This window comes from Electrona antarctica (assembly GCF_951216825.1).
Source record: "Electrona antarctica genome assembly, chromosome: 8".
NCBI classification, from domain to species: domain Eukaryota; kingdom Metazoa; phylum Chordata; class Actinopteri; order Myctophiformes; family Myctophidae; genus Electrona; species Electrona antarctica.
Genome location: NC_136789.1, coordinates 53,713,303 through 53,728,979, shown reverse-complemented (window position 1 = coordinate 53,728,979; position 15,677 = coordinate 53,713,303). Strand labels below are relative to the sequence as shown.

The window sequence follows — 15,677 nt, the reverse complement described above, 5'->3', positions numbered from 1 at the left end:
TTCCAGGGGTCCCCAGGGTGTCTGTGGCCTATGAAAAGCATATCGTTGCTGTCCGGATGAAACCTCATAACTCCATTTTTGAGTTTTTTTTTTTTCCTCTCCATAAATCAGTGCTATTGAACACCCTTTACATCTGTGTGTTGTTTTCGAAAATATTGAACCAATGGAAAGTAGTAAAAAAAACCCGCATTGGACAAAACCTCTTAACTCCATTGGACCCTCAAACTGTCTGCTAAAACAGCTAACTCCACCACCTCTCCCCTTCTCATGCAAGTAATTGACAATATCTAATATATCTCACAACACCAACTTTGATGAGGCAGTATTGCATTGTTTAAAATTCATTTCCTGGAAAAAAAATGAACATTTTGGAGTTATGAGGTTTCCTCCGTCCGGACAGCAGACATATCTAACTGGAGGTCCTTGAAATTAAAACACTGCTCAAGGCCGATAAAATAATAAAATTTACAATGGAATCAAGACAATGAGAGGAGAGAGAGACAGAGAGAGAGAGAGAGAGAGAGAGAGAGATAGAGAGAGAGAGAGAGCAAACAGAGCAGCATTGTGAGTGAGCGGGTGGTGATGGTGGTGGTGGTGGTAGCGTGGTTAGACAAAGGCAGGTGTTCACACAGTGAGGTGTGGTTCTATGCTGTCTGACAAGTGGACTAACTGGACTTGGTGCCAGACGAGACAGGAACTGGTCCGACGATAGATCAGCTGTGGGTGTGGCTGGCAGCAGTCAAGGACAGTCTAAGAAGGACGAGACGCGAAGACCGTACGGGCGACGCCATGTTGCTTTGGAAGGAAAGAAACATGCGCAATGGGCTATATGCAGCCAACACTTCCGCGTTCAGCTTCCTTGGTCTCAACTGCGCATGTTTCTTTCCTTCCAAAGCAACATGGCGTCACCCGTACGGTCTTCGCGTCTCGTCCTTCTTAGACTGTCCTTGGCAGCAGTGAGACCCATCAATGCCCGGCAGAGACTAAATATCACTATCGAAAAGTGATACTGCTATAATCGATGTGCAAGGTAGTCCAGTAGTCCTCTAGTCCTCTACAGAGTAATCTAGCAAGAGAGTGGCGACACTAGCGACGACTCCCATTGTAACAATGGAATGCGGAAGTGCTCATTCTATCTCAATGGGATAGTTCCAATGTTTGGAACTATAGCTAATAGGCACCCGGCTTTGCGGCGAGATCAAAGCGTGTCGCCACTCTCTTACTAGATTACTCTGGTCCTGCAGTCCAGCAGGTTTTCTCATTGGCTGATGCAATGTGCGCACCGCACATAATTATGTCCGGGCGGAAACGAACGACTCAGAACACAATAGTTCCGCTTTAGAGGATTTTGGTTCCTACCTAAACTACTGCGCTGAAACTGGGCTTGTTTTTATTGAGCTGCAAATTCAGTACCACTTAACCCATTTTGGGCGGGAACCCCTTTTGGTGTTTTAAACATGATGTTATAATTTAGCTATTGAAAAATAGCAGATCTACAAGCTCATAGCGCGCCACCGAGTGGCGCGCTACAAGCTTGTAGGTCTGCTATTTTTGAAAAATCGTGAAAATATTTATTTCAGAAAACTGGAGGATTTAGAAGATTTTTTTTTAAATTTCAGGCCTAAATGGGTTTAAACCCTCTATACCTGTAAAGAGTGCATTTGGAACCCTCTTACGGTATTTCACTCTACACAAATCGATTCGCCAAAAATAGCCGACCTACAAAGCTCACAACGCGTTGCAGGCTTTGTAGATCGGCTATCCTTGCCGAACGTTCCCCCCCAGAATAGGGATGCTAGGGATTGAAGTGGTTAAAACAGAAGCTTTTAAGCATATTTTGATCATCGTGACATTTCATATGGTCCCATCTCTAGTGAGGATGCATGCTGCAACATGTTGTCCAATGTCCATACATATCTTTATGATGTGCAATAAGGACATAGTGTCCGTAGTTATCGCAATTGAAGATACCATTTCAACAAGCTCAAAGCACGCTCCGTGTCCAAAACCCAACCTGCCCTGCAGGGACGGATTAACCCCCACGAGGGCCCCTGGGCCGGTCATTTTTGCAGGGCCCCCATAGGGTGCGTGCGCGTGACATTTTTGTGTTTTTCCGTGTTTTTATCATCTTTTTGACCTACATTTAACAAAATCAATGGCCAATGAAGGGCCCCAGGAGCCCTTTTCAGGGCATCAAACCCAGTACCGCGCGGTCCAATTTCCCTGAAGGGCCCCTGAGAGCCAAGGGCCCCTGGGCCACGGCCCCACTGGCCCAATGGCTAATTTGTCCCTGCTGCCCTGTACTGTCTGTAGTTACAGAATGGACAGGGTGTCATCTGTCCGCAGTCAGTCTTATCATGCATAAATGAAGCAGCAACAGCATACAGATTTCGGGATGAAGCAAAGCGCCTGACTGGGACTGTCCGTCCGACTGATTCGTTGTCTAATCAGACATGAAAGAGTCTAATAAACTATAGTCACTGTACTGTATATCGTTATGCTTCATTCCATCTGGATTGGCCTATAACTGCATATCAACTGATTCAAATCTATTGTAAAGTATACAAGACTAAAGTAATCTAAAACACCAAACTAAATTAGATAATCTAATTTAATTCAAACTAATGTAAAGTAAACAGGCTAGAGCACGCCCTTGACCTGCCAGTTGAATCAAACAAAATTACAGAATCTAAATAATAATAACGATTTAAAAAAAATGTGCCTGCATTGTTGACGTGGGATCACACTATAGAGCGTCGCAGTCCCGCCGATCAAATGTTTAGAAAGAAGAAAAAAATGGCAGGGTACAACACTTTTTGTTTTTCTTCTTTCTAATTATCCGATCGGCCCAAAACATTGTGTTTGTTGTCATGATTTGTCACGAGCAGAGTTGGCTTTGTCCGAGGCTTAAAAGGTATAATAGATATATGCCAGGCATTATATGAACTTAAAACAAACAAGTATATTCTACCGGATGTCGCTCATTACGACCCTCTGTGGCATGCATACTATAGCCCTGCTGACTGACAGGTGGTCCAATAGGCCTATCTCACAGCCCGCTTTCCACGCCCACTTCCGGTAAATAGTGGTGTCATTTAACATTAGCATTTACACGTTTTTTTCTCTGGAGAATCTAAGTACATTTTCTAATGTAAAAATGTGACAGACCAATATTATTATGAAGCAAACAAGATGGTAAATCAGCTCGAACAGATAGAACAAACCTTACCTTGAGAAAACAAAAGTTGTAGACTTCTTAAATTACCTCTGTTAACAGCGTCTATGGAGTGACGTCACGCTATCACCACTAACCCCGAAAGGGGGCGTATTAAGGGGGCGGGGAAATTCTGTGAGATAGGCCTATTGTACATCGCGGATGGATTTTTATTTCTAGTGTTCTATTAAAATCGAAGTCTATGGACGTCTAGTAAAACTGATCAAACCTCCCCCAATTAAATGGAACGTTTTAGGTCCAAAAGTAAGGTCTGTAAGATGTCTAAAAATAAAATAGAAACTGTATAATGGTCTGACTGACAGCACTTTCTCTCTCCCGGTGCAAAAAGCGGTGCTGTAAATAGGTGTCGAAATGTCTAAATTGACAAGCTGAGAGCTTCAAGGTAAGGTAACGTCCACCGGGAACCGTTCATCCGCTTCACGCCCTGTATCGACAACATGAGGAGTGGAGAGGAGAGTGGAGTTCTGGGTGCCAGCCAGTGGAGAGAGGAGAGGAGAGTGGAGTTCTGGGTGCCAGCCAGTGGAGAGAGGTAACATGGAGGGCTCCGACAACATGAGGAGTTGAGAGGAGAGTGGAGTTCTGGGTGCCAGCCAGTGGAGAGAGGTAACATGGAGGGCTCCATGAGGAGTTGAGAGGAGAGTGGAGTTCTGGGTGCCAGCCAGTGGAGAGAGGTAACATGGAGGGCTCCTCCTCATTGAGAGGAGAGTGGAGTTCTGGGTGCCAGCCGACAACATGAGGAGTTGAGAGGAGAGTGGAGTTCTGGGTGCCAGCCAGTGGAGAGAGGTAACATGGAGGGCTCCATGAGGAGTTGAGAGGAGAGTGGAGTTCTGGGTGCCAGCCAGTGGAGAGAGGTAACATGGAGGGCTCCATCATGAGGAGTTGAGAGGAGAGTGGAGTTCTGGGTGCCAGCCAGTGGAGAGGAGGAGAGTGGAGTTCTGGGTGCCAGCCAGTGGAGAGGAGGAGAGTGGAGTTCTGGGTGCCAGCCAGTGGAGAGGAGGAGAGTGGAGTTCTGGGTGCCAGCCAGTGGAGAGGAGGAGAGTGGAGTTCTGGGTGCCAGCCAGTGGAGAGGAGGAGAGTGGAGTTCTGGGTGCCAGCCAGTGGAGAGGAGGAGAGTGGAGTTCTGGGTGCCAGCCAGTGGAGAGAGGTAACATGGAGGGCTCCAACATGAGGAGTTGAGAGGAGAGTGGAGTTCTGGGTGCCAGCCAGTGGAGAGAGGTAACATGGAGGAGAGTGGAGTTCTGGGTGCCAGCCAGTGGAGAGAGGTAACATGGAGGGCTCCGTTTTCGTCACCGCTAAACCCCTTATCCCTAAACTTCTTGGCCTATTTTTTTACTATTTTGAAAAACTATTTTTTAATAGTTCAAAATGGCCAAGTCTACAAGCCCACAACGTCGTCAATGTAGATTGGCTAGTTGAACTATTCAAAAAAATGTTTTTCAAAATAGTAAAACAAAAAGAAAAAGGCAAAGAAGTTTAGGGATATAAGGGGTTTAGCGGTGACGAAAATGGAGCCCGTAGAGTACTGGGCTGATAACGTGGGGTCTCTCAAGGGGTCCTTGAAGGGGGGTTCCAAGCCCCCCCCCCCCCCCAACTAGAATGAGGTATAATCACATTAGATGATTTTCAGATATCTGAAAATGGCCGAACCGACGGCCATTTTTCCGCAAAGACAGATGCATATCAAAGTCGGGGGATTGTTAGCAGCAGCGCCGGTGAAGAAGGGTGGTGGGTGGGGGGAGTGGCTTGAAGGGGGAGGGGTTTTAAAAGGGGGAGGAGGGGGTTTTAAAGGGGGGGGAGGAGTTCATGTTTTAGAAGCAGCGCCGGTGAAGAAGGGGGAGGAGTTTTAAAAGGGGGAGGAGGGGGTTTTAAAGGGGGGGAGGAGTTCATGTTTTAGCAGCAGCGCCAGGGGAAGAAGGGTGGTGGGTGGGGGGAGTGGCTTGAAGGGGGAGGAGTTTTAAAAGGGGGAGGAGGGGGTTTTAAAGGGGGGGGGGGGGGGGGGGGGTGGAGTTTACCTTGTCGTACAACGCGCTGCAGCTTCTGAGGCTGACGGGAGGGCCGGACGACAGCATACGGTTCTGAATGTGAGGGGTTGACACATGGACCAAAGGTTTTTAAACTAGAAAACACAGCATTTTAAAAGGGGAATTTCACCAAAAAAACCCAAAAAAAACAATTAAGCGGCACACACATAATGACACACATACTATCCCAAACTATGAAGAACGATGAATGGTTTCAATGATAGAAGTGAGGTTCAGTAAAACGATGGAAATCAGAGACATAATTATTAGCATCGCTTATAGGCCGGGCTTCACCGAGTTACATGAACACACACATTTACAAATTGCAAGTTTTACGTACAGTACCACACTGAAAATAAGGTCTTGAGATATATCCTTGTATATATATATCCTTTTAATAGATTATGTACAAATATATGGTCATGTATAATCCATATTCGTCAATAAAACCATCAATGAATACAATTACTTTTTTAATGAAAGCAACGATTACGCAAGTGATTATGTTTTGGGCGGGAACCCCTTTTGGTGTTTTAAACATTATGTTATAATTTAGCTATTGAAAAATAGCAGACCTACAAGCTCGTAGCGCGCCACTCGGTGGCGCACTACGAGCTTGTAGATCTGCTATTTTTGAAAAATCGTGAAAATATTTATTTCAGAAAACTGGAGGATTCAGAAGACTAAATGGGTTAAGTGAAATATCCCTTCATTGTGTCTGCGGATTTGACAAATATATTTTTGCCAATGAAAACTAAACACTAAATAACAACTACACTGGATCCGCATGGTTCTTTTATTTGCTGAAGACGAATGGTTTTTGCACGTGCATGGTTTCCAAGCTGAGAGAGCGAGGACAATGTGTCATTACTGGCTGAATGTATGAGTCCGGCGTCAGCAGGGTGGATCTCCCAGGATAACGTTCCTCTCCGAGCATACCGGCCATACCGTCTGCTGTTCATTTCTTCTCACTTTAACCCATGTTGACCTGAGATCAGATTCTAAAAATGTCTTCTACATCCTGACAGTTTTCTGAAAAATGTTTCTATGTCAGACGTTCTTCGATTTTTCAAAAAATAGCAGACCTACAAGCTCGTAGCGCGCCACTCGGTGGCGCGCTATGAGCTTGTAGATCTGCTATTTTTCAATAGCTAAAGCATAACATAATGCTAACACCAAAAGGGGTTCCCGCCGCCCAGAATGGGTTAAGGGACCATTGAGTTCCTCTCTGGCTAGACGCTCATTGTCATCAGGCAGTCATGACGTTCGCGCTCAGGGACAAGGCTGCCGGCTGTTGGGAGTGTATGCATGCACATACCAAGCAACCTGCACCTCCGCAAAATGTTAAGACCGATTCAGACACATTCTAGGATTGTTTACCGGCTATCCTTATAGCTTCTTGAGTCACAGTACTTGTCGTTTAAAGGAGCATTCAGTGATTTGGGTGATTTGGAAAACCACCCAGTCCGCCCCGGTAACAAAATGTGCACATGCACGCTCTACAGTGGGGGGAAGTGCAACAGGCCAACAGCATGTGCACCAAGGCCAGCCCCCACTCGATCATGATTGGAGGAAGGTCCCTCTCATCCTGATTGGATGAAGGTTTTGCCACCCGCCACCAAAACTGAAACTAGGGTTTTTTGACCCCAGGGGCTCACTGGGGACAGGGAGGATTTCCTTATCAGCATACTCTATAGTAGGGAGGATTATCCAGAAAAAAAGAAAAAATAAGTGATATTTGAATTAAGTCAAATCACTGAATATACCTTTAAGTCGCTCTGGATCAGCGTCTGCTGCTAAACTGGCTAAATTGAAAACTGTAAGTGGTTATATCAATGTTTTCCTCTCTCTGTGTGCACAAACTATTCATACAGCGTCTCTAGGAGCAAAGAGTTAATGGGGACTTTAAGCAACGACTGTATTCAGGACGGCTCCGCTAGGCGGAAGTACGGGAGCCGTGACGCCGTCGCCGTAGCTGTCAAAATCGTTAAGCAAACAGCCGTCGGCGACATTGGCTCCCATGGTGACGCCTCTATGCAGCATGTGTCAAAACAAATAATTTAAACACCCCGTCACGCATCAGCTAACTTGCCCGATATTGCTTAATTCTTACATGCGCTGGACATGATCAGCAGTGGAAAGAGGAAGGTGCTGCCTGGAGCAATCTGTGTTATTCTAAAACCGTTTTAATAAACATGGTTAACGTGACATACGGTATTGGTGTTATTTCTTCATTCAGAGCATGCCAACACATTACACAGCATAAGCGAGGCGATGGAGCAAATCGGTGTAAATGTATGACAGCTATAATTTCAATAAACATGGTTATGACATGGCGTTGTAGACACTACGTGGAAGTGTTGGTTCTGCCGTAGTAGAAAGGGCTGCGACGGAGAGCAGGTTTATGTATCGAATACCGATTCATTTCCGGTTGACGGAGCCGACTGCCGTAGCCGTCGTTGCTTAAAGGTGTAGTGAAATGAAAAATACGTTTTTCACACTTTTAGACCATATCCATGGTCATCATATGGGCATACCTTCATAGCGGTGTTTCAACTTGAGACCGTCTGAAACTTCAAAATAAAATGTCCACCATTTCCGTTTCACTACGCCTTTAAAGTCGCTATTATTATAATTCATCTTTACTCCTAGCTGGGGTCAAAAAAAGATCCATCTATCTATACGTGAATCTAAGTATTAATAATTGTGTTTTTTTGGTGACTTGTCATTCCACAAATTGACACGGAAAATAAAACATTTCGTTAATGCATTGCCCGTTCTCTCATGTTTTCCTCTGTATAGTGAGTGAAGCCTAGCTGTAATCCTTCAGTCTGTAATGAGGAACATTGTAAAGGGTCTGTCATAAATTACTTTGACAGAATCGGGTGAGTTTTCAGCCTGAGATTTTTTTGCACTGGCTGCGTTTTGAGAGCACGGCAGAGGAGATGGAAACAGTGCGACAATTAATTCCTGCATATAGACGACCGATATTGATGCTTTGATGCTTCTTCACGTGACGTACAGTAGTGCGCTGTATTATAGCCATGCCTGAAAATGTAGAGTTCATAATTTAGTCCAATACAATAAGCTACTACTCGGTGTTGTTTTTGTCGACTAAAACTAAGACGAAAAATGTTCGTCGACTAACCTTTTTTCACTGACGAAAACTAAATGGAAACTATTACATGAAAACGAAGCTATTATGACTAAAACTAAGCTAAATGTACTGACAATTTCGTCAACAGATAGAAACTAGACAAAAATGTTAGGAAAGGACTATAGTGGACAAGAGATCCAGTATAGGTCATTTTACACGTGGTTGCATGCTGAAAATAGCAGATCTACAAGCTCACAACGCATCGCAAATGAGCCATTACGACGGCATTAAGGCCCCCCAAAGTCCCCAAAGTTAAAATATGGAGATAACGCAAGAGGTTTCTGCCCAACAACAACACGACTGTACAGTGTACGGATACACACTCACAGCGGTGACATCATCTGTGTTCATTTACAAATGGATAATGGATACAGTTGGGTGCCACCGATATTGTCCCTTATCATTTGACCCATTTAGGCCTGACCTCAAAATTTTTAAAAATCCTTCTAAATCCTCCAGTTTTCAGAAATAAATATTTTCACGATTTTTCAAAAATAGCAGACCTACAAGCTCGTAGCGCGCCACTCGGTGGCGCGCTATGAGCTTGTAGATCTGCTATTTTTCAATAGCTAAATTATAACAATGTTTAAAACACCAAAAGGGGTTCCCGCCCAAAATGGGTTAACTGTCCTTTTGCGCAAATCACGCAAACCTCAGCAAAAAGAAAAGGACAATATCGATGGCCTCCAACTGTATTACTGTGTGTCAGGAAAGTCCCTCTTAAACCATTTAGGCCTCATTTCTAAATTCTGACAGTTTTCTGAAATACCTACGTATGTTGCTGTATCAGTGGTGCTCAATATTTCATGTCAAGGACCCCAACAATGATATGTAATTGGCCGCCGGCCCCCCCCATCTGAAAATATGTTGTTCCAGGAACCCCCCTCAGAAGCAAAGATTTGATTGGGTCGAGGACCCCAAAAATGATATGTAATTGGCCCCCCATCTGAAAATATGTTGTTCCAGGAACCCCCCAGAAGCAAAGATTTGAGTTAAAAACGTTCGCTGTGAAAGAATATATATATTCAAAGATTTGCATCACATTTTCACGATTTTTCAAAAATAGCAGACCTGCAAGCTCATAGCGCGGCACTCGGTGCCGCGCTATGAGCTTGTAGATCTGCTATTTTTCAACAGCTTAAGTATAACATAATGCTTTAAAACACCAAAAGGGGTTCCCGTACAGAATGGGTTTAACTGAAGAGGTGCTCACATGTACCTCACAAAAGGCCAGCGCACATCATGACACAATACCTGTTTAGATGAGATCAACACTAGAAGGAGCATTGATAAAAAAACAAGCCCTTAAAGGAAATTCCAATTCTGATATTACACGTATATGACCGACTATCACAATTCACAAGGCCTGGAAATGATTCCACACTGCATGAACACGTTTTCACCGAGATATAAATGCAACACTATTATATACTGACCATGGAATGCACACAGCGGTCATCATCCATGTTGTTGGTTCAACTCCTCACTCCTCACTTCTAAGGCGTGTTTGTCAAAACACAGCCAGATCGACTGCATAAGCCCCTCCTCAGACTTGAAGTGGCCTCACTCAGATCCACCCCCCCCCCCCCCAGCTCATTAAAATCTGCTCACCCCCTCCCCTTGATTCCCACTACAGCTGGGTTTCGGGCGGGCGGGGACTCCTAACTGCATTTCGGCTGAAATACAACGATTTCGTTCTGTCAGTTTATCATATAACGTACTAATAACCAAAACTAGCGCCTGTACATTTAATCAAGATTTATAATAATAAAAAAAAATCACAATCTTTCAAAAATGGTGGATCTATACAAGCAATTGTATCGATTGTAGCTATTTTTTTTGAGTGGTGCAAACCACTCCAACAACTGGCTTTGTACCCGTGTACCCGAGTACCCGTGTTTGTTCGTACCAAAAAAACGAGCATGGTTGCTATGGTTAGCAACCAAAAAAACGAGCATGGTTGCTATGGTTAGCAACCAAGAAAACGAGCATGGTTGCTATGGTTAATATGTGACGTCACATTAACAATAAATGTGTAGTTGCACCACTCAGTTCACAAAGGTGTGATTTTTTGTGGAGAAACTTCCCATACATCTTTAGTTATAACAAAACTGTCGAAGCTATAGCCATGTTTCTCCTGGTTTGGCTGCTGTAGAGTTTAAGTTCATTGCACTTCAATCATTCAACACACTGGATTTCACTGTGTACAAATAAAACACATGCCCTGTGGGGATGTCATCTGTCTCTCTCTGTCTCTCTCTCTCTCTCGCTCCAGAGAGAAAATCATTTTAGGAGAGGATAACGGAACGGAGCGCAGGTCAAAACAATCCCCCGACATCCCTCATGACAGCGAGGCCACAGCCTTTGAGCAGGGAGAGGCCAGTGTCTAACCCATTTCGGGCGGGAATCCCTTTTGGTGTTTTTAAGCATTCCGTTCTACTTCAGCTATCGAGAAATAGCAGATCTACAAGCTCATAGCGCGGCACCGAGTGCCGCGCTATGAGCTTGTAGGTCTGCTATTTTTAGAAAAATCGTGAAAATGTGGCGTGGATCTTTGAAAATGTATTCTTTCAGAGCGATGTTTTTAACTCAAATAGTAGCTTCTGAGGGCGTCCCTTGGAACAACATATTTTCAGATGGGGGTCCAAATATAGAAAATTCTGGAAAGTTGTTGAGCACCCACTGACATAGAAACATGGGTTTATCAGAAAACATCAGAAACAAAATTCAAAATGTTTAATAATAATAGTGAAAAGAGCAGATTTACAAGCTCCACTTTGTGGTGCGATGTGAGCTAGCTGGTTTGGCTATTTTCCATCATATTTGAAATAGGGTTAATAATGTACTTTTCCATAGAGCATATTTGTTCTTTGAAAGTCCAAACATATGAATACTCAAGTAAAGTAGTAAAATGTAAAAGTACTCAAGTAAATGTATACAAGGCTCACGCTGGGTCGCAGTGCAGTCACAGAGGCCTCCCTGTGTGTACTTTGTTTTACTGTCCAGCACTGCAGCCTCAGTGATGACATCAGTGATGACATCAGTGATGACATCAGTGGGGACTCTCTTTCCCAGATGGGCGTGGTTATATATGCCTAAGCTTAATCTCCCGACACTCACAAAAACTATGCCTAGACCTAAACCTAAACTCACAAAAACTATGCCTAACCCTAACTTTAACCCTAACTCTACTTGTACGGTACAACAAAACACTGAAGTCCTTAAACCAGAAACCAAACACCAACCAAACGCCTAAACCTAAACCTAACCTTAACTATAAGCCAAAAACCTAACCTCACAGAATGGGTGGATTTTGTTTTTTTTACGTCCGGATACTCCGTCAGGCTACAGACACGCCCCCCTCAGGAGACCTGACTCAGATCTGAACCCATTTTAATTTGGCGTTATATAGGAACCCGTTGCGACCGTTAATTAAAGGGCCACTTCAGCCCTTTTCCAACCAGATCTTATTTTAATGATGTTTGGGAGACACTTTCCTGGCCGTTTTATGTGGGCAAATATGTGTTTTTAGATGTTTCAGTATTTCAAAGTGTCCATAGGCTCCATGACGTCATGCACAGCTGGGCTCACTTACTTCCTGGACTACATGTTGTCCTCAGTAAGACAGCCCTCCCCCTATCCACAAGGAGGAGCAGTGGACCAAAGCATTATGGGGATTGTAGTCCAGGAGGGAAGTGAGCCCTGTGTCCATGACATCATGGAGCCCATGGGACACTTTGAAATACTGAAATATCTAAAAAAAAAACACAAATTACCCACATACAAACAAACCCCCAGGAGAGTGTTTCTTGACTCCCAAACATCATTAAAATAAGATCTGGTTGCAAAAGGGGTGAAGTGGCCCTTTAACGCATGTTGGGCGGAACCCCTTTTGGTGTTTTAAGCATTATGTTATAATTTAGCTATTGAAAAATAGCAGATCTACAAGCTCATAGCGCGCCACCGAGTGGCGTGCTACGAGCTTGTAGGTCTGCTATTTTTGAAAAATCGTGAAAATATTTATTTCAGAAAACTGGAGGATTTAGAAGATTTTTTTTTTAATTTCGAGGTCAGGCCTATAAATGGGTCAATAACCTCATAACCACACCTCAAAGCTCCGGGAAAAAGGGTGAATCCCGGCATCAGTGACACCAGTGACATCAGTGACATCAGTGACATCAGTGACATCAGTGACACCAGTGACATCAGTGACATCAGTGACATCAGTGACATCAGTGACATCAGTGACATCAGTGCTGATGTCATGATGACTCCAGTCAGTCCGTTTGTCTCCCAGAGTCGTGCCTTAATTCTATCCACAGCTGCAGCTGATGAACAATTACCAGCGGCTCAGCTCCCTAGTGGAGCTGCCCCCCCGTCTGTCTTTAAGATAAGATAAACCGGCGCTATAAGGGAACTCGTTGTTGTCTTGTATGTTTTGTCAAGATCAGATAAACCCCGCTTAAGAACATGCCATTTGTCATTGTAGCACATTAGAGATTAGGGGGGGATTTAGTCCGGGGGGGGGGGGGGGGGGGGGGGGGGGGGGTTATACAAGAATAGCCGAGTCACCTCTCGACTGTTGACGGCTGTGTGAGAGAAAGAAAGTCCGGGGCGGGGAATATACCAGTTTGACAGATACCCTGGGCTGGGTACTATAGCCACACTTCTAAGCTCACAGAACCTGTCACGACCTCACCACACCACACCACCCCCCCCCCCCCCCCCCCCACACACACACACACCCCGGCGCGTTCGAGCATAACCCCGGCATGAGGCAGACAAGACACACCGCATCTCTCTCCTCTCTCTCTCTCTCTCTCTCTCTCTCTCTCTCTCCCGCCCTGCAGAGTGCATGTCTTTAATGCACTCTGGTTATGTCCAGATATTTTGAGTGTTGAAAACAGGCCTTTGGCTTCAATCAATCAATCAATCAATCAATCGATCAATCAATCCATCAATAAACCCGTACACATTTGTACACTCTCAGAGTTACAGACCCATATGGGTCCATTTTGGTTCCGAACTATCATTTACCTGGGGACCCCCTGGAACTCCCTCAAGGACCCCTGGGGGTCCTCGGACCCCACTGTGGGAACCGCTGGTTTAGAGAGTCATACATGAAAGGGCGGGCAGACTACTGACTGTGCTTCCAAATGACCGAGGTTTTCTAAAGAAACGACGTGTATGACATTGCAGTTCAATATACAGACGAGGCCAGAGCTAATGGACGTTATGTAACACAGAGAGACGGTCAGAGGAGGTCAATGTAGTCCACGTAGGGAGGCAGACAGTCTTATCTTATCATTAGGATTCTCTAGAAAAACACCCAGCTCCGTCCAGCTATAACTACAGTATGCTTGTTGTTATTATTTATATTTGTATTCTTAACGGTCAAATTGGATCTCCCCTTTACAATGCATTGAGATTATCTGCTTCATATTGACGGTAACCTTGTGGCAGCGGTGGCCGAACGGTTTGCGGAGCGGTCTTGATACCGGAAGGTCGCCAGTTCGTATCCCCGGACCGGCACGTTAAAATTACCACTGCTGAAGTGCCCTTGAACAAGGCATTGAACCACTACCATGAAATGTTCTATGAGCAGGGCCTGGCTGTAAACAAGTATCTGATGCTTAGTCCAGTTACCCTGGGTAAATATAGTAACTTTACTTTGCTTTTACCTATCGCTATGCTCTGTTTTGGGTACGAATTATAATGTTTTAGGTTAAAAAATATATAAACTATATGAGGGAATGTTGCTGATCGTTGCCCCGAGAGCGTTCCAAAAGCCTAAGATTGACGATGTTCTTTATAAAATGGTGCATCAAGCAAAGAAAGCAAAAGGAAGATGTTCAGAAACGTTACCAAATGACCAACAATGCATGAGTAGTAGTACTTACCAAAGTGTTAGCCGCTATGTAGCCATGTGCGGATTTGTCTGAAATCAAAAGAAAAAACGTTTTCTTATAGAAACGGCATGCTAATAAAAATGCATGAATTCTACGGTACATGCATACACATCATTAGATGAAGGGTGTTACTGTCTCCGCCAGGCCGAAGGTATGGCCGACACCTAGCTGGCGTGCTGCGCTATGCCTTAATTGGCACTAGTTCGCTAGGGCCGGCGCTACCCGTTAATTACGCACAGGGCAGCGGTACCTTTACAGCCGGTCGGCCGCGCTAACCGCAATGCATTATTGCCGACTCCCTTGTTTGCGCCTGGAGGTGTAAGCGCTGTTACGCTTATCTAAACTAGCTATTGCTATCGTGCATATATACAGACTACAGTATACGCATAAGGGAAAGCGAGAGTCACCCAACATACAGAGGTCTTCCTCGCTACAAATTCTCAACAAATCTACAGTATGTGTATTGTGTACCTCCTGATGTGCTTCTGGTTGTTGACGGCACAACTACAACAACTACAAGTTTTTATTATATTTTATATATATATATTATAATTATACAAAATAATATGTTAATTTATTAAATAGGCTTGATGTCTTATGTCGCACCGCAAGTGACTGCGGGGAAACGGTATTCCATATTCTTTGTGTGTGTAAGTACATGGGGAAAGGGACAAATAAAGTGTTTCTCAGTGTATACGTTATGTACAGTTTGTGTTTCCACACAGCACTACGTACCTCCAGGCTCCTGTACTTGTGGTTTTATATGTATATGCGTTGTACAGTACCGGGCATGTGTTTCACATATACCTCCTCAAGTGAAACTCATGTACTTGTGGATTCATATGTATATGCACGCTACATTACACAGTACTCCATACCTCCTGAAGTGAAGCTCATGTACTTGTGGATTCATATGTATATGCACGTTACATTACACAGTACTCCATACCTCCTGAAGTGAAACTCATGTACCTGTGCTTTTATACGTATATGTGACTACATTTGACTGAGGGACTGCCATTGGAATCATAGCTTCAAATTTACATATTGGTTGTTTAGTTTGACCCACCATATCTCCATATTTGGAGATATGGCTTATAGAGTAATGTCTTGCAGGGAAACAGCGAATTGAGAAAACAGGCTTGAAAGGTTCACTTCTGTGGTCTCTAACATTACACCTAGCTACATGTTTAAGCATTTATTTCATATTTACATGTCGATTTCAGCTCTGACACTTATTTCAGACATGCTCTAGTATGTGCAGAGTCTGTCTGTGCTATAAACTCATTTTGGGAAAAAAAAGGTTTTTCTCCTCTGATGAAAAGCTGGAATTTGCGCGATGGCAGTCTCTCAGT

The 15,677-nt window shown here is 44.2% G+C and overlaps 1 protein-coding gene across 3 annotated transcripts in view; it reads right to left on the bottom strand.

Moving 5' to 3' along the window:
* LOC306927437 (serine/threonine-protein kinase PAK 3) overlaps positions 1-15,677 on the bottom strand; it is a 181,585-nt gene that overhangs the window by 52,070 nt on the left and 113,838 nt on the right. For 2 of the 3 annotated variants that reach the window (XM_079507180.1, XM_079507181.1), the window contains exons 7-8: positions 14,314-14,351; positions 5,248-5,310 (exon numbers count right to left, since the gene is read on the bottom strand). In XM_079507180.1, coding sequence (XP_079363306.1) covers positions 5,248-5,310; positions 14,314-14,351 — 101 coding nt within the window. The remainder of the gene's footprint in view (positions 1-5,247; positions 5,311-14,313; positions 14,352-15,677) is intronic. The other variant, XM_079507182.1, reaches the window with a different exon arrangement.